Genomic DNA, 27505 nt, shown 5'->3' with positions numbered 1-27505 from the left:
AATCAACTATACTTCAATAGAAGTGAGGATCTGCCTGCAACACAGGAGACCCAGCTTCGATTCCTGGGTTGGGTGTGATCCCTGGGAGAAGGGAATGGCAACCCATTCCAGTATTCTTGCTGGGAGAATTCCATGGATAGAGGCGCCTGGGAGGCTACAGTCCATGGGGTCGAAAAGACTCGGACACGACTGAGGAACAAAGCAAAATATAAAAACAAAGTATTAATTCGCCAAAGGTTCTAATGATCTACTATCCAAAAGGCACAAATGGAAAGTATTCTATTTACTAAAGGTTTCAACTGCCTACTAAATAAGAAGGCGATTTTTAAATCTCAAGTCAAAAGGTTTTATGTATTCCCATTCTGGTACTGACCATTAGCTACTTTGATTTGGAAGGTATTCTGGGTAGTATTTAAGGTATTATCTTTAATCTACCATAGTCAAAATTATGGGGAAATCTAGATTTCATCTCTACAAGGCGCATTTTTCAGAGAGGAAATCATGGCAGTATTGAACTGCCAAAGGGACAGCTGAAAAAAAAAATGGGTCATGCATTCATCTCATTCTGCCAAGCGGTTCACTGCTCATTTTTGTCCTCTTCCCGTAAACAAGCAGCGTTAACAAGTTACTTGAAAAAAGCATACTAATTTCCCCAGTGAATTACACAGGAAAGAATCCAGCGTTCCCTCCAGAGAACTCAAATAGTTGTTTGTTCTCTGAGCTCAGGTGTGGTAAAATAGCCATGGGCTAAAAATGCATGCTGGATATTAGCCAGCAGGCTAGAACTTTCCCTCTGCTCCAGTACTGATTTCTCACGTTGGTGTGCAGCCTGGAGATTGCTTAATGGGGGGAAAAAAAAGCAAAACCAACAACAGGACTTGATTTTCAATTTCAATTTAATTACACAATCTATAGTGCCTAGTGGGGAAGGATTTGGGGGCAAGATTAATGCACACCAGTGTTCCATTTTACATTCCTTTCTGATAAAGAACTCTGTATTGATTAGCCAAAGTGAGTATATAGACATGTTTTACAAGAGTTAAATTCTTCGGCTAGAAGAAGGGGAGTGTGGATGAAGAAGGACAAACTTCCAGTTATAAAGCAAATAAGTCTTGGGGCTGTAATGGACAGCACAGTGATTATAGTCAATCCTATCATACTGTGTGTTTGAAAGTTGCTAAGAGAGTAAACTCTGGGAGTTGGTGATGGACAGGGAGGCCTGGCGTGCTGCAGTCCGTGGGGTTGCAAAGAGTCGGACACAACTGAGCGACTGAACTGAAGAGCGTAAATCTTAAAAGTCATCACAAGAAAAATGTTTTGTAACTTTGGATGGTGACAGATGGGAACTAGACTTACTATGTAGATCACTGCAGAGAATAAACAAATACGGAATCATTATGTTTTGTATATACTATACAGAGTAATGTATGTAATCAGTATATTGTTAATATACTAATTATAACTAATATATGTAACTAATATAATATTATACATCAATTATGCCTCAATTTAAAAATAATTAAAAAGGAAGTGACTTCATTTTAGCCCAAGAATACTGGACTGAGTACACTATTCATTCTCGAGCGGATCTTCCTGACCCAGGAATGGAGCCAGGCGGGGTCTCCTGCGTTGCAGGCAGATTCTTTAACAGCTGAGCTACCAGGGAAGCCCAACTAATATAATATACCTAACGAATATAATATGTCAATTATACCTCAATTTAAAAATAATTAAAAAAGAAGTGATTTCATTTTGTGGCTCTTTGCCAGACTTTACATAAATTAAAGGTATAAGATGGTTTTTATAAGAGGTATAAGATAAATTAGAGCTATAAGAGGTATAAGGCCTTCCTTGATAGCTCAGTTGGTAAAGAATCTGCCCGCAATGCAGGAGACCCCTTGCTGGGTTGGGAAGATCCCCTGGAGAAGGTAAAGGCTACCCACTCCAGTATTCTGGCCTGGAGAATTCCATAGACTGTATAGCCCATGGGGTCGCAAAGAGTCGGACACGACTGAGCGACTTTCACTTTTTGAGATGCCTTTTAGAATTATATTCCCAGTGCATTCTTTTTTGTTATCTTGTTCTTTTTTTTTTAAATTACTTTTAATTGGAGGATAATTGCTTTACAATGTTATGTTGGTTTCTGCCATACAACAACATGAATCAGCCGTAAGTACACATACAACCCTCTCTCATGAGCCGCCCTCCCACCTCTGACTCCACCCCTCTATATCGTCACAGAGCACTCCTGGTGTATTCTTGAGAGTGGGGAGCACCTCCCTATGTGCAAGAAGAAAGAACAGAAATTCCACTGTAGCATCAGAAATACCAGCTGGAAGACACTGATTGAACTATACAACTATCTGTCCTGAAAATGACTACATAACTAATACACTCAAGACCCTTACCTCTGAAGGCTAAAGAATTTCACTCTTTTACTGGAACCGGGAGACATGATGCTTTTATCTGGCACCAAATCCATGTTTAAGATTATGAGTAAATATTTGGTGTTCTATTCTAGTGTCTACACACTCTATTAGTTTAGCCAAGGGTACAAAAGAAAGAAAATACAGGAAATGAAAATCTACCCCTGAGAAGTAGTCTTACTATATTTCTTGACCAACTGTTTTACCTTGTTAATAAAGAAAACAGTTCTCTTTATAAGGAAAAATGTTCCCTCTGTGACTTAAATAAACAAAATGATAACAATGAACTTTACTGGTTAACTGTTGTTCAACCACCTCACCAAGCCACCTGAGTATAGACAAACAATCGAAATATGATGCTAAAGAGACTAAGCTCAATAGGTGAATAAATATTTGAAATGACTAACTGACTTTAACATTACATTGGGATGGCATTTTCAAGTTTTTAAGATGGCTGCGACTGAGTCAGTATTTACAGTTCTATTCAAAAGCAAAATGGTACCTGATAAGCATTAAATTTTGCCTACTGCATTTGCAATATAAGAGGTCAGTCACATGAAAGGACAATTTTTAAAGCCTGGCGAATTACAGGGCCTCTGGCACAGATTAGGTAGAGCTAGAACTTAATTTGGTTGGAATGACAATGGGAACCAGAACTGGAATTTATTTTGAAGTCCGTTAGGAGGAGATGTTGAAAAATGTACCCTTGACTGGTATAAATGTAGATGAACCATTCTTCCCCTTGACAAGGGTGAGGTGTAATTTATGCCAGAGGAGAACAGCAACAGCAAGACTTGGAGATGTGTGTCTATGAATGAAAGCTGTGCCTGTTTTGCCACAGGCCCGCGTCTGCGTCCCCTGGGTCTAGCGGCAGCACTGGGAAACACTCAGCCAGACTGGCCCATGGGAAGAGGGCAAGAGGGGGCAAGCCCGGCCAAACTTGGTTTGGATCTATGGCTGCATGTCTTAAACCCCTTAAGCTGTTGTACATCTCCCGGTAAATATAAAAAAATTAATAAAAAAAAAGACTGGATAAGAAAACAGTGAGGCAGGCAGGAAGACACTGGCTATGTGTGGGTAGAAATCAGGGACCAGATAGAAAACCAACTTGTACGTTTCCATGGCTAAGCCTTTAGTTCTTAACTGTTGGGGAGGGAATGACTGGATGAATTAGAACTTGGGAAAATCAGAGGACAGTCAGCTTAGTTAAGGGAGAAGTTGATAAAAGTATCTCTTTGCAGCCATGATAGAATCAATGCAGAGGTTGTGACCTGCTCTGAGGGCTGCTTACATCAGAGCTGGCAGAGCCCATCCTTGGGAAAGATGGTGTGGATGGGAGGAATGAGGTGGGGGAGACAGGAAAGTGCATGATCACCCATATATGATCAATTTATTTGTTCTCAGAACCAGTAAGATGTGTATTGCTCATACCCAATAACTAGCAATGCCTCCTTTTAAAAATATTTACAAATGCTTAATTAATTAGTAACATTTGAAGCAAAATTCTACATCCTGGTGTATGAGAAGTGAGGAAATACCTGGTTGGTGATATGTTCCTGGATTTTTTCTCTAGTCACTGAAAAAGAAAGCAAAAAGAAAGTCAGCATTAGTACTGGTCTTGCTCTGTTCTCACTCAAAATTCCAAACAGCAGTTGTGGACTCCCTGAGCAAGGATTTACAGAGGATGAGATGGCTGGATGGCATCACTGACTCGATGGATGTGAGTTTGAGTGAACTCCAGGAGTTGGTGATGGACAGGGAGGGCTTGTGTGCTGCAATTCATGGGGTCGCAAAGAGTCGGACACGACTGAGCGACTGAACTGAACTGAACTGAGAAACAGTTATGATCACTCCAATACTGGAATGAAAAAAAAAAGTCAAAACCAAAATTAACCACATTAGGCAAAGATAACAGAAAACAGAGTGGAAATACATACCAGAGGATGTATTAAACTCTGGAAGAGAAATGGTAAAGAGATGAAAGAACTAAAGAAAAAACTGAACCACCGCCATTTGAAGGTCTCCAAACAATGGCAACCTGCTCAAGCATAATATTAACACTGAACTCAGGGAATCTTGAGGACCAGAAGAGATTTAAAGTGACAGATGGCAGAAGTGCTACTTTTTCCTGACTTATGAAAATGATAAAGACTTTCTTAGGTTTTGGTACTGCCAGAGACCAAATATAAACCAACAATTCTATAAGGGGTATCTTAGGACAGAAACATATCAGAGTAATGTAACACATGAAAAAAAGCAACAGAGGGGTATAAATAATGAAGATTCTATAATAATAAACCTCAAATACTGCAAAAATACCCTAAGAATGATCAATATCATGTGTCTTAAATACAAGAAAAAAAATCCTTAGGAATAATCAATAAGCAACAAACCACCAGGAAAGAGAGTAAAGACATTTGTGGCCCAGCAGTTATTACGTGCTTGTGAATATCCTGGTGAGATACCTACACTTTATTACATGTGTCCTTTTAAAATTTTAATTATGATGATTGTGTAGTGACGTGCATTTGTAAAAAAGAATACAGACAGTTCCCCTGTACCCTTTACCCAGGTTTCCCCACGGGTTACATTTGGATGATCTACATAGTATGGTAATATCTGAACTAGGATGCTGACACTGACATAGTTGAGACACAGAACCTTTCCATTACCTCATGTTGCTCTTTCATAATCACATCCATTGCCCTCCCACCCCTGCCCTCTTCTTAACTCCTGGCAATCACTAATCTGTTCTCCATTGCTGTCAAGAACGCTGTATAAATGGAAACATGCATTTTAAAACCTTTTGGGATAGGATTTTCTCACTCAGCATTGTTCTCTGTAGAGTCATCCAGGTTGCTCTGTGCATTCCTGTGCATTCTTTTTTCCCCGAGTATTTCATTTTTTAATTGGAGTATAATTGCTTTACAATGTTATGTTAGTTTCTGCTTTACAACGAAGTGAATCAGCTGTATGTATACATACATCCCCTTTCTCTTGGACCTCCCTCCATTACCTTTTTATTGCTGAGTAAGGATGCACCAAAGTCTGTTTAGTCATTCACCAGATGAAGGACATCCGGCTCGTTTCTAGCAATTGTGAATAAAGCTGCTATCAACTCTTGTGGACAGGTTATGTGACCATAAGTCTTAATTTCTCTGGGATGAATGTCCAGGAGTGCAATTTCTGGGTTGTGTGGTAGTTGCCTGTTTAGTTGTTGAGGAAACTGTCAAACTGTTTTCAAAAAAAGACGTAATGAATATACATGGTATTTACTGGTCAACTTTGCTGTTGTTCAGTCATGTCTGACTCTTTGCAACCCCACGGACTGTAGCACGCCAGGCTTCATGGCATTTACCGGTCAATTGAGCAACCAGTAATAAGCATATCAGGAAATTTTACTAAGCACTCACTCAGTGTCAGGTCAGGTGATATACAGGATACACTAGATGAAGGAGGAGCCCAGAAAATGGAATGGCCCTGTTGAAAGCGGGCTCTCCCTTATGAAAGCTTAACCGCCTTCTCATTTTGCGGGTTGTTTACTTTGCTGCATAGACGTGTTCTCAGTTTGGTGCTTTCGTTGCCTGTGCTTTTGGTGTCATGTTCAAGAAGTCATTGCCCAAACTGATAGAAAGAGTTTTTGCCTATCTTTCCCTCTACTTTTAGCTTTTATAATTAAGTCTTTAATCCTTCTTGAATTATTAATAATTTTTTTTGCATGGGGTAAGAAGAGGATCAAATTTCATGGTTTGGCATTTGAATGTCCCGTTTTCTCCATTGTTGAAGAGACTATTAATAGCATCGTTTCCTCACTGTGTATTCTTGGCAGCTTTGCCAAACAGCCGTTGACCATATACGTATGGATTTATTTCTGGACTCTATTCCATTCCATCAGTCGAATATCTGTTTTTATGCCAGTGCCACATTGTTTTGATTACTGTAGTACTATAATATATTTTGAAATCTGGAAGTATGAGGCTTCCACCTTTGTTCTTCTTGCTCAGAATGGTTTTGGCTATTCAGTCTTTTGTGGTTCTACAGAAATTCCAGAATTTTTTCTTCTGTAAAAAATGTCATTGAGAATTTGATAGGGATTACATGAATATGTAGATAACTTTGGGTAGTATAAACATCTAAACAAAATTAATTCTTTCAAATCATAAATATGAAATGTCTTTCCATTTATTTGTGTGTGCTTTAATTTCCTTCACCTGTGTTTCATAATTTTCAATGTATGAGTCACCTCCTTAAGTTTTTTTCTCAAGTAATTTGATTTTCATCCTATTGTAAATGGGATTGTTTTCTTAATTTCATTTTCAGGTAGTTTGTTGGTGATGTATAGGAAGGCAACTGGAAGGCTTTTGCACAGCAAAGGGAGCAATCAAGAAAATGAAAAAACAATTAAAAAAAAAAGTAGGCTATTCAATCCCACCACTGTCACAAAATATCAGGGCCAATTTTGGAGTTTCTAGATAATAGTTACCAATTTTCTTCATTTTTAATGGTACTGCCCAATTGGATACTCTTGATAGGTTTTGGCATTTAGATGTCTTTTGCCAGATAATATGTAGAGTGTATAAGAAGGATGCATAAAGAAGAGTGCTTTTTGTTGGGGGTGGCGGGGGGGACTTGCCTTTTGAATTAGATCAGCAAGGTGGACAAGAAGAGAAGGAAGAACAGTCAGGAACGAGAGAGCATTTTGGGTCCAAAGCAGGGAAAGGAAGCCAGCATGGCCAAAGTGAAATAAGGGGAAGGTTGCGTGGTGTGAGATGAGGCTGGACAGACAGGCAAGAAACATTTAGCAAGAAAGCTCATGTGGACCATTTTGGGGAGATTGATGAACCTTTCCCAAAGTAGTAGGAAGTCAGTTATGAAGGGAGTGTAGCCCAGGGTGTGAGTAGGCCCACTGGAATGCCTTGGTCAGCTGTGCATTTTCAGAGGACCTCTCAGGGGTGGTTGCTGCCTGGAGAATAGGCCAGAGGTGGCGTCAGGGGCAGCAGCGGCACCAGGAAATCTTAGTTTCATTTCCTTAGGAACAAACTGAAATCTGAAGGAATTCCAGTGAAAAGTAAGAGGCCAAACAATCAAATAATCATAAACTAATCACAGTGTCCCCTGGACTCTAGAAAATGGAGTAGATGGTAACCTGACATCTAATTTACAGCTCTGTCATTTATTAGATTTAGGGCCCTTTATGCCTGTAAAATTCCATGGACAGAGGAGCCTGGTAGGCTGTAGTCCATGGGGTTGCTAAGAGTCAGACACGACTGAGCGACTTCACTTTCACTTTTCACTTTCATGCATTGGAGAAGGAAATGGCAACCCACTCCAGTGTTCTTGCCTGCAGAATCCCAGGGACGGGGGAGCCTGGTGGGCTGCCGTCTATGGGGTCGCACAGAGTCGGACATGACTGAAGCGACTTAAAAGCAGCAGCAGCAGCATTCAATGTTCGGGTCCTGTCTGGTCATGTATAACGAAGAGTTACTAGTGTTTACCCCTCACCAGATTTGTGAGGATTAAATAAGTATGATTTTTGCACACAAAGGATGAGAGAAAGACATTCCAGGGAGTGGGACTGAAAAAATAAAGTCTCAGAGGCAAGGAGAGGGTGTATCTGGGTGAATCATGAGACATTTAGAAAATCTGAAAGTCAGCCCAGCCAAATTGGAGAGACAACAGTAAGTGCAAAAACCAGAGGTCAAAAGGACCAGAAATTCACAGAAGACCAAACTGACTGGAGGGTAGAAAGGGAGAGGAAATGATTCAAGCACATTACATCTATTGCGTGCTTTATTTCTAATCTAATGGCACTGCTGATCTGACAGGCTCTTTCAAACGTTCAGGTTTTAGTTTAATATTAACACCTCATACTAGTCAAATGGGCTTCCCTGGTGGCTCAGAGGTTAAAGCGTCTGCCTGCAATGCTGGAGACCTGGGTTTGATCCCTGGGTCGGGAAGATCCCCTGCAGATGGAAATGGCAACCCACTCCAGTATTCTTGCCTGGAGAACCCCATGGGCAGAGCAGTCTGGTGGGCTACAGTCCACAGGGTCGCAAAGAGTCGGACTGAGCGACCTCACTTTCTAGTGAAATGGCCATCATTGAAAAAAAATCTACAAACAATAAATGCTGGAGAGGGTGTTGAAAAAAGGAACTCTCTTGCACTGTTGTTGGGAATGTAAATTGATTCAGCCAAAATGGGGAACAGTATGGAGGTTCCTTAAAAAACTAAAAATAGAGCTACCATGTGACCCAGTGACCCCACTCCTGGGCATAAACCCTGAGGAAAGCACAGCTCAAAAAGACACATGCACTCCAATGTTCACTGTAGCATGATTTACAGTAGACACGACATGGAAGCAGCCTAGGTGACCATCAACAGATGACTGGATAAAGAAGTCGTGGTACAGGTATACAATGGGTATTACTCAGCCACACAAAGAAACAAAATTAAGTCATTTGTAGAGATGTGGATGGACCTAGCGACTGCCACACAGAGTGAAGTAAGTTAGAAAGAGAAAAAACAAGTATCATATATTAACACATGTATGTGGGATCTAGAAAAAAATAGTACAGATGAACCTAGTTCCAGGGCAAGAATGGAGACACAGATGTAGGGAATAGATATGCGGGGGCAAGGGCGAGGGTGGGATGAATTGTGAGGTTAGGTTTGACATATATACACTACCCTGAATAAAATAGATAGCTAGTGGGAAGCTGCTGTATAGCCCAAGGGAGCTCAGCTCAGTGCTCTGTGATGACCTAGATGGGTGGGATTGAGGGGTGGTGGAAGGGAGGCTCAAGAGCGAGGGGATATATGGGCTGTATGTATTATATAGGGCTGATTAATTTCATTCATAGCAGAAACTAGCACAAGATTGTAAAGCAATTATACTCCAATTAAAAAAAAGATCTTAGGGGCTCTTCTCTGGTTGGCCCATCTCCTCTGATGATTCTTGATATCAGCCCATTTCTTTCCCAGCATTTATCATAACTTGCAATTATTTTGTCATTTGTATGTGCGTTGCTTCTTTGCACATCTCCTTCTACACTATAAGCAGCCTGTGGTCAGGGGCCCTGCCTATCTTGGTTTATTTCTTTTTTGTCTTGCTATTTTCTGATTTGAGACTATACTATGCAAATTCTGGTAATAACATTTTATTAACAAGACAAGATCTCTTATCAAGAAACCATGTTTAAAAATAGAGCAAGAAAAAGTAATAATGATTTTTATGAGGGGGCTGGTTTTATTACAAGTTTAAGAGCACTAAAAACAGGTTTAATTTTCTACATTTTAAAGCAGTGGTTACTAACATTGAAAGAATGTGGGTCCCTTTAAAATACCATGACAATTGCTTATAATTTTGTTATTTATTAAAATTCTTTTATGTACATGCATGCTAAGTCGCTTCAGTAGTGTCCAACTCTTTGCGACCCCCGTGGACTATAGGCCACCAGGCTCGTCTGTCCATGGGATTCTCCAGGCAAGAATACCGCAGTGGGTTGCCATGCCCTCCTCCAGGGGGGTCTTCTCAATCCAGGAATGGAACCCAAGTCTCTTATGCCTCCTGCACTGGCAGGGGAGTTCTTTGCCACTAGCGCCACCTGAGAAGCCCCAGTGTTTTATGAAGTGTCTATAAATTCAACACTGCCTAAAAATGAGTCTGTATCTTTTAAAAAGATTTATTTTCTTCCTGTATTTTATTTATTTTTTAGATTAATATTTTGGGGCATCTAGTTGATACATCGTATTTACTGCTGTATCAAGGGCCCAGTGCTGGCACACTTGAGGTATTCAATGCAAATTTACAGAATGATTGACAGTATTTTCAGTCAGGGCTGATTTGTATCAGTTCTCACATTTTAAGGGCAGCTGTTCCTGGCTCTTTCTCTCTAGTGAAAGGAAAGATTCAAGGGTAAAACTCATTAGATGAACCATATGAATGCCTGAAGTTGACTACTAATAAATTCTAGCCCATACCAAACACTTGGTTTTGTGATAGCCACCATTTCTGTCTTAGTTCCCAGTTGATTTTCCAAGGATTTTAAAGTATCCTAGTAACAGTGATTATGTCTAATCTTCCTTTCCCCTCCTTTTTAATATAACATTTATAGTAGCCTTGGGGCTTCCCAGGTGGCTCTAGTGGTAAAGAATCTGCCTGCCAATGCAGAAGCCCCAAGAAATGAGGATTGCATCCCTGCGTCAGGAAGATCCCCTGGAGGAGGGCATGGCTCCCTACTCCAGTATTCTTGTCTGGAGAATCCCACGGACAGAGGAGCCTGGTGGGCTACAGTCCATGGGACCACAAAGAGCCGGATACACCTCAGTGACTGAGTACACAGAAGCTTAGTTTTGAATCCCTAACATAAAAAAGGTCAGTTTTCATTCCAATCCCAAAGAAAGGCAATGCCAAAGAATGCTCAAACTACCGCACAATTGCACTCATCTCACATGCTAGTAAAGTAATGCTCAAAATTCTCCAAGCCGGGCTTCAGCAATACGTGAACCGTGAACCTCCTAATGTTCAAGCTGGGTTTAGAAAAGGCAGAGGAACCAGAGATCAAATTGCCAACATCTGCTGGATCATTGAAAAAGCAAGAGTTCCAGAAAAAGATCCATTTCTGCTTTATTGACTCTGCCAAAGCCTTTGACTGTGTGGATCACAATAAACTGTGGAAAATTCTGAGAGAGATGGGAATACCAGACCACCTGACCTGCCTCTTGAGAAATCTGTATGCAGGTCAGGAAGCAACAGTTAGACCTGGACATGGAACAACAGACTGGTTCCAAATGGGAAAAAGAGTATACAGTATGCAGTATACAAGGCTGTATATTGTCACCCTGCTTATTTAACTTCTATGCACAGTACGTCATGAGAAACGCTGGACTGGAAGAAGCACAAGCTGGACTCAAGACTGCCGGGAGCAATCTCAATAACCTCAGATACGCAGATGACACCACACTTATGGCAGAAAGTGAAGAGGAACTAAAAAGCTTCTTGATGAAAGTGAAAGAGGAGAGCGAAAAAGTTGGCTTAAAGCTCAACATTCAGAAAATGAAGATCATGGCATCCGGTCCCATCACTTCACGGGAAATAGGTGGGGAAACAGTGGAAACAGTGTCAGACTTTATTTTTTGGGGCTCCAAAATCATTGCAGATGGTGACTGCAGCCATAAAATTAAAAGATGCTTACTCCTTGGAAGAAAAGTTATGACCAACCTACATAGCATATTCAAAAGCAGAGACATTGCCGACTAAAGTCCGTCTAGTCAAGGCTGTGGTTTTTCCAGTAGTCATGTATGGATGTGAGAGTTGGACTGTGAAGAAGGCTGAGCGCAGAAGAATTAATGCTTTTGAATTGTGGTGTTGGAGAGGACTCCATTCTGAAGGAGATCAGCCCTGGGATTTCTTTGGAAGGAATGATGCTAAAGCTGAAACTCCAGTACTTTGGTCACCTCATGCAAAGAGTTGACTCTTTGGAAAAGACTCTGATGCTGGGAGGGATTGGGGGCAGGAGGAGAAGGGGACGACCAAGGATGAGATGGCTGGATGGCATCACTGACTCGATGGATGTGAATCTGAGTGAACTCCGGAAGTTGGTGACGGACAGGGAGGCCTAGCGTGCTGCGATTCATGGGGTCGCAAAGAGTCGGACACGACTGAGCGACTGAACTGAACTGAACTGAACGTAAAAGTGAAAGTTGCTCAGTTGTGTCCGACTCTTTGGGACCCCATGGACTGTAATCCATGGAATTCTCCAGGCTAGAATAGTGGAGTGAGTAGCCGTTCCCTTCTCCACAGGATGTTCCCAACCCAGGGATTGAACCCAGGTCTCCTGCATTGCAGGAGGATTCTTTCTCAGCTCAGCTACCAGGGAAGCCATACGTGTTCAAGATTGTGGGAAATGAAGTGAAGGACAGAGAGTTAATTCTAGATAACTGATAACACCAGGTTTTATACTTTTCCTGAAGGCCAACAATATTTTAATTGTCCCTTTAGTTTGAATTTACCCAAATTTCCACCATTCTCTTTCACTAAGCTGCTATTTACCAAAATAAGGTTTCTCAGCATAGCTACCCAGAAGACTCAGGCTTCTCTTTAATTGCATTGTGGAATCAGGGACTTTGAGGAGGGTGGCAACCACAGGGCAGATTTGACCCAAGGGCCACAAGTATAGGCAGGAACCTAAGTCACAAACCTGGGCTGTGTCTTGGGATGTCAAGACAGACAGGCTGGACATGTTTCCCAAGCAAAAGGTCACAGTGAGTCCAGGATTCAGGGCTTCTATGCAAATATGGAAGAGGCAGGTGATGGTAGGTAACGTAAATGGCAGGGAACATATCCATGTTTCGGAGGGACTTAGTTCCACGTCATGAACAACTCAGGCAACAAGGCAGGAGCCACACTGGGGACTGAGGGATAAAGCAAGGGCTGATTCAGAAGGCAACAGAGTAAGGTTCCAGTCACTAAGGCCAGAAAGTCAACTGAGGATCATGGGGACTAGAGCCAGATAGACCATTTCTGTGAGATACAGCTATTTAAATATGAGAAAAGTGATCTCCTCCCTTGAGCTGTTAAAACTCTAATAAATTAAAATATATAATTGCATCATTATTTTGTGACTGTAGTGGTTATGATTGCAACTCATGATAATTTTTTCTCTTGCTCGCAGACAGTCTTAGCCTGGTGGAGATGTAAATGTTCCCTGACCGAGACAAGAGAAGAGGGAATCCCACGTAAGGAAAACCGAAGTCATTCTCCAGTTTATTCAAATTGTATTTGAGAGAGAGGAATGGAATTCAGGGGATAAATTGTAACTGCATAAGCCTTTGCTAATAAAAGATTAAGAAGTATGTGGTTTAGCATCTTTTAATTATTTTTTCTAGCATCTTGAATATACAATGTTTGAAATCTCTGGTTGGATCAACATTATTTTGCTCAGAGGTTTGTGGACTTTGCATACTGATTCTTTCCTGTTTCCAAGTACATTTGCTTTTAGGCTATTTTTATTCACTTTAAAGGAATTTTAATAACTTTCTGTTGACAGCATGGACAGCTGGTCTTGAGAATTAAAGAAAATTCACTTGCTGACTGAGGAAGGAAGTGACATCAATGAGCTTCTAAAGTCAGCCCAGAGGGGGAAATTGGCTTGTGAGAGAGTAGCCTTGCATGGCACTGTATTTATCGAGCAATGCCTTGAGATGCAAATTGGTGTATCAATCAAACCTATGGTGCCTACCTCCAACCAACTGAGTGCAAAGCGAAGGAACACTGCCCCGCAACACTGAGGAGAAAAAGGATGAGGGATATGGGAACCCAGGGGCGAAGTGAGTTATGGGAACTCACAATCCCCTCTGGGCGGATGCTTCACTCACTGTCAAGCCTCAGTTTCTTTGTCTAGAAAATGAGTTTGATGTAAGCTGTTGGTTGAAGTCAGTCCATTTCTGTGACAGATGGCTAATGAGAGATGTTATCTCACCACTTTGTCCCAAAGAGTGCTATCAATTGCTTTTTATCTCTCGCTAAGAGCAACCTAGAAAGAGAAATCTTTAAGTGTCATTTGTAGCTACTGGGCTTCCCTTATGGCTCAGCTGGTAAGAATCTGTGTGCAATGTGGGAGACCTGGGTTTGATCCCTGGGTGGGGAAGATCCCCTGGAGAGGGGAACGGCTACCCACTCTAGTATTCTGGCCTGGAGAATTCCATGGACTGTATGGTCCATAGGGTGGCAAAGAGCCGGACACGACTGAGCAACTTTCACTTTGTAGCTACTACCTTCGTTCCTTGATATTTTTAAAATTGGCATTCATTGTGTATTCTACTGCAGAAAAGACACCAAACCTGGAAGACACCAAATCTGGACTTTAAAGACTAATGACACCGGTAATAGCAATTATCCTTGTCATCATAATGAATGACTTAATTCTTCCCCCTTGTTAGAGACCTGCCCTCTGGAGCTGCAGTATCCATTTTTCAAGGTCACTGCAGTGCAAGTGGAATGTGTGTGTGTATGTGAGGGTTGCATCATGTGAGTGTACATGTACGTGTATTTACATACACACACCTGTGCAAAAGACAGGCAGAAAAGTCCCTTAACACATTTTATGGTTATAAGCTGAAAAATAAAATCTGCTGACTATTTCTTAGCTCAATTTATAAAGTGCTTGAGTGTTGGTTCAATAAGAGTTAAACAGTTTGAGTTTGAATTTGCAATCTTGAGTCAATGGGAATTTTATTCATCCCAAGAGACAGATGCATTAAGGCTGCCTTCTTTTCCTTGTCTATAAACATATTTGGGGTATTCAACTAAATTTTCAAATTTTACGAGCATAAATAGGTAACTTGAACCATTCAAAAAATATTGGTTAAGTAGAGAAAAGAAAGGATGGGCTCTCAACAGCCACAGTCTTCAGGCTAAAGGATTTTCAGAATATCCTCAAGCAAAACTCAGTCATCTAATCTTACAGCAATATTTTAATGAGCATCTATTATGGAAATGATGCTTGGTGTTCCAGAAGTATAGAAGAGAAGTGGAGAAAGCAAGATGATCACCCCACAAAATGACAGCATGTAATCATGGAGCTGTAAAGTTAGTAAATTGTACAGGTAGTCAGATCAAAAGGTATTTAACTCTTGATATAGTAGTAATGGCAATGGATTCACTTTCAGACTTTTCTAGTCTTGGTTTTGCCACTATCAAGCCGTATCGTGAAAATGAAAGTCACTCAGTCGTGTCTGACTCTTTGTGACGCCATGGACTGTATAGTCCATGGAATTCTCCAGGCCAGAATATTGAAGTGGGTAGACTTTCCCTTCTCCAGGGGATATTCCCAACCCAAGGATTGAACCCACGTCTCCTGCATTGCGGGCGGATTCTTTACCAGCTGAGCCACAAGGGAAGCCCCTCAAGCTGTATGGCATTTAGTAAATAACTCCACTCCTGAAGTGTTTGCTTTTTCTTCAGAACGATAGTCACAGTGTTGCAAGTATTGATGGTCTCTAAATTTGTCTATAGTTACTCAAATTCTTTGACCTTAAAAAGAATGAGGGAGATTGAAAATTTCCATCGAATTGGCACAAACAGAAGACAGCTCAAGAGGGAGGGGATATATGTGTACTTATGGCTGATTCACACGGTTGAATAACAGAACCTAACACAACACTGTAAAGCAATTATTTTCCAATTAAAAAAAATTAAAGGATCAGTTATTAAAGTCAAAAAGAAAAAAGAAAAGAGGTCATGTTTCGTGGAGGAACCTGAGGAGGTTTCATAGAGGAGACAGCGTTTGATCTGGGTAGTTCTATTAATAAAAATAGATTGGAGGAAAGGTTTTTCACCTGAAAGGAAAATCACAAGCAAAAGCACAGAACCAGGAAATGTATGGGGTGTGTACAGGGGTAGTGAATAGGGCTTTTTGACTTTAGTGAAGTCTCTGTATTAGCAAGAAGTCAGAAGCAAGGCAAAATGTGTGTGACAAGGAGGGCCCTACAAACTTCAGGAGAAATTTTGACCTCTATTTGGTAAGAGAGCCCTAAAAGATTTTTGAGCCAGAGGGTGATCAAAACTGTTTGAAGAAGATGAATCTAACAATGCTATCACTTGAGGATGGGAGACACTGGTAAAGAGATGGCATGCTAAGTCGTTTCAGTTGTATCTAACTAACTCTTTGTGACCCTTTGGACTGTAGTCCGCCAGGCCCCTTTGTCCATGGGATTCTCCAGGCAAGACTACTGGAGTGGGTTGCCATGCCCTCCTCCAGAGGATCTTCTCAACCCAGGGATCGAACCTGTGTCTCCTGCACTGCAGGCAGATTCTTTACTGCTGAGCCACCGGGCCATAATGTGGGTGAAAGTGAGGTACTCTGTGTGACTAGAATGGACTTCCTTCTGCAGGGGGCTGGGCAGCAGGGCAGTGGGAAGAAAAGAATTAAAGATGATCAAGATCTTGAACTTGGGTGCTTGGGAGAAAATGCTCTTAATGCGAAGGTGGAAACAAGGAAATAGGGACAGTTTAAAGAAGCAAATTTGGTGACTAATGGTGGAGGTGGGATGATTAGCTCAGTTTGACCCTTGTTAGGTTTAAAAACACCAGGAAGACATCCTGGAGGAGGCAGAAAGTGAGATCAGGAAGAGGTCAGTTACGAGGCAATCTTTCACAGAGAGATGCCAGGGGAAGCTACCAGATGCAAGACTCTTTTTAAAATTTACACAGAGAAATAATGACCAAATTAGAACTTTGGGAAACAGTTGTGTTTTATTTATATTTGATGATGCCTCCTTAAGTAATGGAATGCAAATTTGACATCGTCTATGCTGTGCATAAGAGATGCTGTCTCTGAGCTAACCCAAAACTTAGTGTCAGGAACTAGCAAGTTCCAGCTTTGGATTTAGAGCTTAAGTCCTCACTGGTCCTGGATTTGAGTCAAAGGCTTTGATTCTGACACCAAATCTGATGTGTTTCTCCCTTAACACAATAAACAATGAACTGAATTCTCCAGAGATGCTGACTGGTAGGGCTTCCCAGGGGGTGCTAGGGGTAGAGAACCCACCTGCCAATGCGGGAGATGGAAGAGAGGTCGGTTCGATCCCTGGGTTGGGAAGACCCCTTGGAGGAGGGCATGGCAACTCACTCCTGTATTCTTGCCTGGAGAATACCATGGGCTGAGGGCCTGATGGGCTATAGTTCATGGAGTTGCAAAGAGTTGGACACGACTGAAGCAACTTGGCATACATGTACACACTGACTGGCTAGTTCAGAAATTTAACTCAATTTTGACATTACCTCCCTGGAGATAGAGTCAGATTCTTCAGGTTAAAGGCTCAGTCCCAGATGCCTGTATCCACACACGAGTCCCATGACACACACGTGTGAGTGCACACACACACACACACACACACACACACGCACTTCACTTCAGATGCCAGCTGCAAGTCTAGCTTGTCCGTTGGGCTTCTGACCTGCCAGCTACAGATCAGAGATCCTCACAACCCCTCCCTGAAGTCTGATCAATTTAGACTGTTAGAGTGGGGCTCATAATTCAAAGAAACAACTTACTTACTAGATCACTGGTTTGTTACAGAAGGATAGAACTTGTGCATGCCTGTGTGTTCAGTTGCTCAGACCTGTCCAGCTCTTTTTGACCCCATGAACTGTAGCCTGCCAGGCTCCTCTGTCCATAGGATTTCCCAGGCAAGAGTAGTGGAATGGGTTGTCATTTCCTACTCCAGGGGATCTTCCCGATGCAGGGATCAAACCTGCATCTCCTGCCCTGACAGGCAGATTCTTTACCACTGTGCCACCTGGGAAACCTTGTATAACTCAGGAACAGCCAATGGAAGAGATGTACACGGCGACATGTGGAAGGGGCATGGACCCTCTCTGGGGGCACCATTCTACTTCCACCCCTTCTCCAACCAGGAAGCTCTCTGAACTGCATCCCTTTGGGCTTTTCTGGGGGTTTCAGCACATAGGGACGATTGATTAAATCACTGGCCATTAGTGATTATACTCAATCTCCAGGCCTTCTCCCTTCCCTGGAGTTCAGATGTGGGACTGAAAGTTCCAACCCTTCATCACATGGTTGGTTCTCCTGGCAACCAGCCTCCACACTTAGTTCAGTTCAGTCGCTCAGTCGTGTCGGATTCTTTGTGACCCCATGGACTGCAGCACACCAGGCCTCCCTGTCCATCATCAACTCCCGGAGTTTACTCAAACTCATGTCCAGTGAGTCGATAATGGCATACAACCATCTCATCCTCTGTTGTCCCCTTCTTCTCTCGGCCTTCAATCTTTCCCAGCAACAGGGTCTTTTCAAACGACTTAGCTCTTCGCATCAGGTGGCCAAAGTATTGGAGTTTCAGTTTCAACATCTGTACTTCCAATGAATATTCAGAATTGATTTCCTTTAGGATGGACTGGTTGGATCTCCTTGCAGTCCAAGGGACTCTTAAGAGTCTTCTCCAACACCACAGTTCAAAAGCATCAATTTTTCAGTGCTCAGCTTTCTTTATAGTCCAACTCTCACATCCATACATGACCGCTGGCAAAACCATAGCCTTGACTAGATGGACCTTGTGGGGGGGTGGTCCAAGAATCACCTCATTAGGATAATAAAAGACACCTTTATCACTCTCATCATTTAGGAAATTCCAAGGGTTTGGGGAGCTCTGTGCCAGAAAGTAGGGACAAAGACCAAATACATCTATTTCTATTATACATCACAGCATCGGCAAATTTTAAGTTCTAGGAAAAGAAACTCAGGACTATTCCCTTTTTATAAACCGAGACTTATGAAACTTTGGGATTTTTCTAAGGACACCAAACTTAGTGATGGTCAAGAGTGAGGCCTAGCAGTCAGAATTTCTGGGCTTGATTCTCAATTTCTCTACTTTCTGTCTAGTTGCCCTTGGGCAAAAAACAACCTCTTTGAGTTTTCTCACCTATAAAACAAGGATAACACCTATAGTATATAATCATTTTTGGTAATTCAACAGGTTAATATAACGGGCTTAGCACAGTACCTGGTGTCTGTCATGAATCACATCACAGGGGACTCCAGCTAAGGATAATAAAACCAGATTGTTTAAAGCCCAGATGGAAGATGTTTTTGAATGTGGTAAAGAAGAGTAACAAGAATTTTCAAGACAGCCAAGTATCCTATTCTGGAATAACCAAGGATATGGGAGAAAACTAGGGTTAATAAGTATTTTCAGTGTCAAAATAAGCGATGAAAGAAAAATTTAGTCAAATTTAAATGATTAACAAGTAGTCAAACATCTAAGAGTTTCAGCTTGGCCAATGAAAATGCATGCAATCCTATTTTCATCTTAAGGTAAAATTGCATAGACAGATCCCCCAGCCTGCCACACGGAGGCACAGGACAAAGAAGCCTGCAGCCTTCCCCCTGGTGTGGGGGGAGGGGCCAGCCGACACAAGGACTTCCCTGGAGAACTGAGGGGTGGGGGCGTTGGTGCTCCTAGTGAACCAATTCTGGTTCTCCAGTGATACATGCTTTGAGAAGAAGAATGTGCACAATTTCCTAGGTACCTTTTGCCACTTCTCCGAGTGAACTATGATATGGCTTCTGACAAAGACTCTCTCCTTGATTAGACTTGAATCAGGTTCCTCTGACCTTGACCTGTGTCGTCTTCTGCCAGCCTTGCCCAGTCTTAGCAATAATCCTACTAAGAGTCCCCCGAAACCTTGATCTGTGATCAAGTTCCTCACCTGTACCTTTGAGGTGTAAGACCTTGGCTGGCCTCTAGCTAGAATCCTGTTCGGTCGGTTTAGCAAGAATCGTCCTACCCTTAACGTCTCCTCTTAGTAATTTTCCATCCATTGACCCCACACTCTGCTCACTGGCTGTAAGTCCCTACTTGTCTTTTGAGCCCATCCCTCTCCTCTCTTACATACCCTTATTGCAACAGCCCTGAATAGAGTCTTCCTTGCCATCTTAACAAATAATTTTTTTTCCTCAACACACTAACATTTTATCATTAAATTCATTTTTTTCCTTCATATCCGTCTTGCTTGTCCAAAAATGACTTTTTAGTAATTCATTGTTAAGTTTGCAGATCCCATGTGCTCTCTAATTCTAATTATTCCTGGTGGTATCTTAAAGCCTTAGTATACAATCAGGGAAACTGTAAATCATTCAATCCACCAATGCCAGACCCTGGACTTCACAATGTCATTTACAGTAGGATTCATAATCTTATTAAAAGTAGGGTCCCCTCCTGCTACCTTTGAAAGTGGTAAGAAATATGAGCTTAGGTTTCAAAAGTCAAACATAGATGTTTGAAATGGGGTTCCTTTTTTCTTTCAAATTCAAGCATGATTTTTTGTTTAAACACTGAATTGGGATAGCTGAATTTTTAAAGGCAATTTTTAGAGTATTAGAGACTACAGACACTATGTGAATTATATGGCTATAGACAGTGTATATGAATGTTTTTGGATTACCTTTTCTATACATCAACACTTACCCAGTCTGGGCTGGAACTAGTTGAAGGGATGGTTAATAGGCTGTAATAGTTAGTTTATCTCCCAGCTCCTGGTACACGATGTAAACATACGTGAGGAGGGGCTGTTTGGATAGAGCAGATTGCAGTTCTGTGGAGAGAAGTGAAGCTGTGCCTTTGTCAGTGGCCCCTCTGTGTGATCAGTGGGTTGTGCCGTGGCAGGGGGACGGCCTGTGGTTCAGGCAGCAGGGACCACACGTCAACAGGCAGCTCTTGGTGGCTCCACGTGACATCATTTTCCCCAGGATCAGTCTACTGGACATGATCCTGTATCATATCCACAGGAGGGGGTAGACTTGTGATGTTTATGTTTTTATTTCCTCTCCTTTACATTTTTTTTTTTTAATTTTAGGGAATTTTGTCGTGTTTATTTATACATTTCAGAGGTTCTAAGTATATTCTATTCACACTTCCACACCCAGGGTAGGGAACAAGGGAGTAAGGGGGAGTAGGGAGGGTAGCATAGGGAGGTGTCATAAATTCAATTCTGTGGTGAAGAATTTTTTAATGCCCAGGAAAAAGTAGAAATAACAAAAGTGAACACAATCTATGGTTATATCATAGCCATTTCTTCTTTAATCAGATATTTCACACCATTAAAATCAACTAGGGGGAAATCATTGAATAGTCATTTAAATTATAATTGATTCCCAGCTTCTTGACCTTTGTAAAATAGGATTTGGGGGGCTTTAAAGCTCACCGTTTTTTTCACTTAGCAGGAAAATAGGTTGCTTATTCTGTTCTACAATGGTGACAGAATAATTTTCTTTTGTTTTGTAATTTTTCCTTTCTATTTGGAAAATATATATGTCTGATTGAATTTGGTTGGTCCCATAAAAGTAGTAATTTAAGGAAGTAACTTAAACTCATGAATCTCTAAACCATTTTATACACTAATTGTCATATAATTTTTTATTTTAAAATCTCCCATTCTTTTTTTTTTTTTTTCTGGAAAGAACAGACAGCATAAACTTCAGAGTTTTATGCTAAAAGCAAATTATACTCATTCTTGTAGAATGAGAGTGCTATACTGAATGCTTGCATCACTGTAATTCTTCTTACATTTAAACATGCCCAAGTGGCTTAAGTAAGAATTTAAGATGCCTATTTCTCTCTCTCATTGTTTTTCCCATTCCATCCTTCTCTGTTAACCAAGTTAGGGTCATTACTATTTTGGTAGTTTGAATCACCAATCACAATCTTATACAATTAGAAAATTCTTTCTCCTTGACTTGGATTAAATTCACTACTTGTGAAATATTTTTTCTTATGTTAGACAATATTTACATAAAAACATGATGATGATTCTTGGCTCCAAGAGCTGAATTAGGTTATATTTCTTTTGTAATAGCCCTGACATTAGGAAGGGTCCATTTCATTATTTATCTTTATGGTTTATATTCCAAGAACAAAAAGCATCACAAAGAAATTATAAGCCTGACACTCAGCAGATTTATTGTCAGTAGTAACAGTGGCATTATAATCTTGAAACTACTGAAAGTATATTGTAGGAAAAAGAAGTAAGTATATTCTTAGTGTAATTTTCAGAGAAAGGGACAAAGGAAGAGGGATTCTAAATTTCCGTTGAAAATACATGAAGCCATCATTTAGGAAAAACAAGCATCCTTAGCAGCTTGTTTAACACCAGGTCTTACTTTCTATGTGCTAGTCCTCATTAAAAGGAACCAGGGCTCCTTGGAGAAGCTGATTTCATGGTTGGGGCAGGGAAAAGATAGCTTTTTGCTAGCAATTAGAAGAAGTACTCAAAACAAATTAAAGTGAAAGTGGTTCAGTTGTGTCCGACTCTTTGCGACCGTATAGTCCACGGAACTCTCCAGGCCAGAATACTGCAATGGGCAGTCTTTCCCTTCTCCAGGGGATCTTCCCAACCCAGGGATCGAACCTGTGTCTCCCACATTGCAGGCAGATTCTTTACCAGCTAAGCCACAGGGGAGGCTCAAAACAAATGCTGCTGCTGCTAAGTCGCTCAGTCGTGTCCAACTCTGTGTAACCCATAGACGGCAGCCCACTAGGTTCCTCTGTCCCTGGGATTCTCCAGGCAAGAACACTGGAGTGGGTTGCCATTTCCTTCTCCAATGCATGAAAGTGAAAAGTGAAAGTGAAGTCGCTCTGACTCTTAGTGAGCCCATGGACTGCAGCCTACCAGGCTCCTCCATCCATGGGATTTTCCAGGCAAGAGTACTGGAGTGGGTTGCCGTTGCCTTCTCCGCAAAACAAATGAGGTCATACCAAAAAGACTCAGGAACTAGCTGAAACAGTGTTTCGCTGTCCACATTAGGAAAAATGTACACCAAAAAGAAGAATGAATAGAACTGACTATAATAGACTGGATGGGTAAAAAAATCAATGAATTCATAGTTGTCCTCTAGCCTAAGGAAAAGGGAGAGAAAGCGAAAAAAGGGAAAGTTTCTTTATTAAATAATGTCACCTAATAAATGTGGAAGAAGTGACAGAATTAAGAAAAGATGTTTAAAATTCTCAGTGTCATAACTGATTCAGGCAGGAATTGTCAATAGATTCGCAAGAAGAATATTCAGTTCAGTTCAGTCGCTCAGTCGTGTCCGACTCTTTGCGACCCCATGAATCACAGCACACCAGGCCTCCGAGTCCATCACCAACTCCCAGAGTTCACTCAGACTCGAGTCCATCGAGTCAGTGATGCCATCCAGCCATCTCATCCTCGGTCGTCCCCTTCTCCTCCTGCCCTCAATCCCTCCCAGCATCAGAGTCTTTTCCAATGACTCAACTCTTCGCATGAGGTGGCCAAAGTACTGGAGTTTCAGCTTTAGCATCATTCCTTCCAAAGAAATCCCAGGGTTGATCTCCTTCAGAATGGACTGGTTGGATCTCCTTGCAGTCCAAGGGACTCTCAAGAGTCTTCTCCAACACCACAGTTCAAAAGCATCAATTCTTCAGCGCTCAGCCAACTCTCACATCCATACATGACTACTGGAAAAACCATATTACTGCCATGAAAATATTATTCCATGGATCTTTCAGTAACTGAGAAGGAAAAATGTGCTTTTAAAATAGAGAAATCTACTGTCTGTACTTTCAACAAAGTGATCAAACTTGGCATCACTAATAGTGAGAAAAGTGACAACCCAGTATGAAATAGGAAACTTCCCAATGAGGCATCAATGCCCCAAACCTTCAGTCTAGTTTGGACTAACTGTCAGTTTACTGAGGAAAGGAAATATTTAAACCAGGCTATGAGAAATGCTCAGAATGCAGGCCATCCTAGAGACAACTGACCTGGAATCGTAAACAACTCAAACGCAGTTGGGGTTGAAAAAGAAGAAGGCAATTGAATTTAGTGCTAAGCATGGCACAGAAAAGATCTGAAAAATTAATTTTATTGATTGGTGGTGAGTAAGAGTAGTTAATTTCTTTTTGTTTTGGCTGCACTGGGTCTTAGCTGTGGCACGTGGGCTTAGTTGCTCCACGGCAGGTGGGATTTTAGTTCCCAGACCAGGGACTGAACCTGTGACCTCTGCACTAGAATGGGAATTCTCAGCCACTGGACCATCTGGGAAATCCCAAGGATAGTTTCTGAAGAATGGTGGGAGCTGAGGCCAAATTTCAGTGACTTTGGAAGTGAGAAAATGAAAACAGGAAGAATGGGCTCCACAGACCAGAAATTTGAATGGAGTCATAAGATTGAGTCAATGCAGAAATATTAATGGAACCAAAGGACTTAAAAACAACTTTGACTGAGACCCAGGCACTGGCCGTAAAGAAGAGGTTGGACATATTGGAGGCAGTACAGGAAAATTTGAGCAACAGGTCCTGGGTGGGCAATGTACCCATCGAAGGCATAGACTTGGCCTTGACCTGGAGGATGAATGCACATCCCCTGATACTGAAGGAAGGGAGTATGGAGGGTGTACACTGAGTCTGCAGGGAAAGTGAGAAGTTGAGAGAGTGCATGCCTGTGGCTTCCATTTCCTCTGAAAATCTGAAGTGAGCCAGTCTGCAAAAAATGAGAAGAGTGAGGATTTAAAGGTGGCGGGGAAGGGTTAGAATCATCATGAGTGGGAATCGGGACACTGGGTGATGTACAGACCTTCCTCATGTTGATGCTATGCTAAGTCGCTTCAGTCGTGTCCGACTCTGTGCGACCCCATAGACGGCAGCCCACCAGGCTCCCCCGTCCCTGGGATCCTCCAGGCAAGAACACTGGAGTGGGTTGCCATTTCCTTCTTCAATGCGTGAAAGTGAAAAGTGAAAGTGAAGTCGCTCAGTTGTGTCCGACTCTTAGCGACCCCATGGACTGTAGCCTACCAGGCTCCTCCGTCCATGGGACTTTCCAGGCAAGAGTACTGGAGTGGGGTGCCATTGCCTTCTCCGCTTCCTCATGTTGGAGAACATGATTTCCAAGGGACACTCAGCATCCCTGTGGGATGTTCTCCATCTTTCGAGCAGGTGACATGAAAACAGTGTTCAAGGACTACACGTTTCTGAAGAAGGGGAGATCTGAAGATGAATGTGAAGGCTCAGGCTAGGTTATGAATGAAGGGGGCTGAAGAAAGAAAAAAAAAAGCTGCAGAGAATGGCAGCAAAATGGTAGAGATATCTATGAGGTCCAAGAACAGTTAGGTGGGCAAGGAGTGCCCTGAGATAATAATCACAAGATGAAATCAGAGATCCTTGTTTCTGATTTTTGAAGCAGAGCAGTTACAGGTCAAGATCAAAGTTGTAGCCATGGGAGCTGATGACTGAAGCTGAGCAGAGATTTAGCTCATGGTTGCAACGAAGCGTCCCCAGAACCACAGAATGTAAGAGTTACATGAGCAGGGCCTTTATTCCAATTTCCACCAGAAGAACTTTGAAAGCACTTTTGTCAGTGAAGGATCCAATTTTGGTTTACTGCCACTGTAAAAAGTTTGCTTTACTCACCCGTGGCTGATACATGCAAAAACCACCAAAATATTGTAAAAGTAATTATCCTCCAATTGAAATAAGTAAATCAATTTTAAAAAGTTTGCTTTACTCAAATTTTAATTGTTTTCCTTAATTTGTTTTTATCCAAGTAAGAGAACTGGGAAAGAGTCAACAGTGAAGCATGAATTCCCCTTACAGGGTTTATTCTAAAGAAATCCTCAGGGCAATATATGAAACTGGGTCAGCTTGTGGGCTCCAGGCTGGGCAGGAATGAACTTGAGAACAACTTAGGAGAACCTCAGACAGAACTGGCAAAAGAAGTTCTGGTAAAACCTTTCAGTGGGACTCTTAGATAGCCAGTCAAAAACGATGAAATGGATATAGTTAGTGAACTAGGAATATATCTAAGAGAAAAGTGGGTTACAAACAGTATTTATATCATGAACCTGTTTCTGTGAAAATGTACATATTTAATGAAAGACATTATGAATCCCTGAATGATGGACTCAAGGATTCTATTTTCTTTCTTTCCTCTGCACATTCTAATTTTCTATAGTGCGTTGTGTTTCTTGTATAATAAAGAAGTTTGAGTTTCAAACACACAGCAAATGAAACATAAGAAGCCTATACCATGACTATGTTAAAAACTTTATCGTCTTATTATTACCAAATCAATGGTTACTGTGAAAAATGCAAATGATCCACATAAAAGAAGTGAACACTTACTTGTGATCCTACCACCTGCAGAGAAGACCTGTTAACTCTGCGGTGCACCATTCCAGACATTTTAAGTTTTTCAAACGTGGTCTCATCTAACACATAAGTTTTGAAAACTTTTTTGTTCACTTATATAATGTAAATAATCTTTGCCTGATCTTAAATATTCTCAGTCTACACACTGTTGAAGGACTCTGCATATTTTTTAATATGCCAAAGTTTCTTGAATCCCCCTCTTTGAGATGTTGAAGTTATTTTACTGTTTTTGTGGGGCGGGGAGGGAACCCTATAAAATGCAACTCTGTGGGGGGGTGCTCATAGGAATATACCTTTGAGCACATCTATGACTCTTCCCAAGCACATATTGGTGGAAGTGGAATTGATAGAATATAGAGTTATATCTGATATTAAGACTCTTCCTATGAGCCAATTTCCTAGCACTTCTGTCAACTCGAAATTTTAAAAAAATGATAACAATTTTTTAGGAAACATGCTATTTATGCAATCCAATTGTTTTGATTTCATTTCATTTTTTACTAGAGAGGATGAACATTTTTATATGCTTAAAGGGCACTAATATTTCTTTTTCTGCTCATTTCCCCAGCTCTCTTTTCTAATAGAGCATTTTGCTTATTAATATTAAATTTAGCCTATCACAGATTTTGTGACTGTTCTTCCTAATTTGTCATTTTCCTCTACTTGTTGAGGCAATAAAAGGGTGAGGTAGTGATTGCACTAGAAGGTATTCGGGGAGCCCTGCCAACATCCTGGTAGCACCGCAGGCACGTCACATGCATTGCCCACACTCGGACTGAGATAACACTGTGCAGACGATGCAGACCGGGGCTTACAAAGTCAATGTGACTAAGATCACAGAGCTGGGAAGTGGTGAGAACAGCCTCCTGAGCTCTGAAGACACCATCATTCCTTCCCTGGTATCTGCCTTCAGTGTTATGCCTGGAAAGACACACCTCTGTGTAGCTATTAAAAGTAATAAAGTCAAATCTGTACGTAATGATATAGAACATCTTCATTGTGCTCTCAGAACAGTGCAGATAACTAACGAATCTACTTTTAAAAGTACATGTATTTATATATGAATAAAGAAGTCAGGAGCTTCCCAGGAGGCACTAGTGGAAAAGAATCCGCCTACCAATGCAGGAGACGCAGGAGATGCGACCCCCAGGGGGGTCCGGAAGATCCCCTGGAGAAGGAAATGGCAACCCACTCCAGTATTCTTGCCTGGGAAATCGCACGGAAAGAGGAGCCTTGCGGGCTGTGTCCATGGGGCTGCAAAGAGTCCGACATGACCAAGCACACACACACACAAAGAAATCAGAGGAGATACACTTGAATACTTTGTTATATGTGGGACTTACTGGGAGAGGGGCAATGTTCATTTTACTTTAGACACATCTATTTTTTAAAAAAGCTTT

The 27505-nt window shown here is 41.5% G+C and overlaps 1 protein-coding gene across 1 annotated transcript in view; it reads right to left on the bottom strand.

Moving 5' to 3' along the window:
* The window catches only part of CHST9 (carbohydrate sulfotransferase 9), a 237597-nt gene that overhangs the window by 22411 nt on the left and 187681 nt on the right, over nucleotides 1–27505 (bottom strand). The window contains exon 4 of the mRNA XM_068993962.1: nucleotides 3965–4002. Coding sequence (XP_068850063.1) covers nucleotides 3965–4002 — 38 coding nt within the window. The remainder of the gene's footprint in view (nucleotides 1–3964; nucleotides 4003–27505) is intronic.

Source organism: Capricornis sumatraensis, chromosome 21 (assembly GCF_032405125.1).
Source record: "Capricornis sumatraensis isolate serow.1 chromosome 21, serow.2, whole genome shotgun sequence".
NCBI classification, from domain to species: Eukaryota; Metazoa; Chordata; class Mammalia; order Artiodactyla; family Bovidae; genus Capricornis; species Capricornis sumatraensis.
The sequence above is the reverse complement of the archived record's forward strand: the minus strand, read 5'-3'. Positions and strand labels throughout refer to the sequence as shown.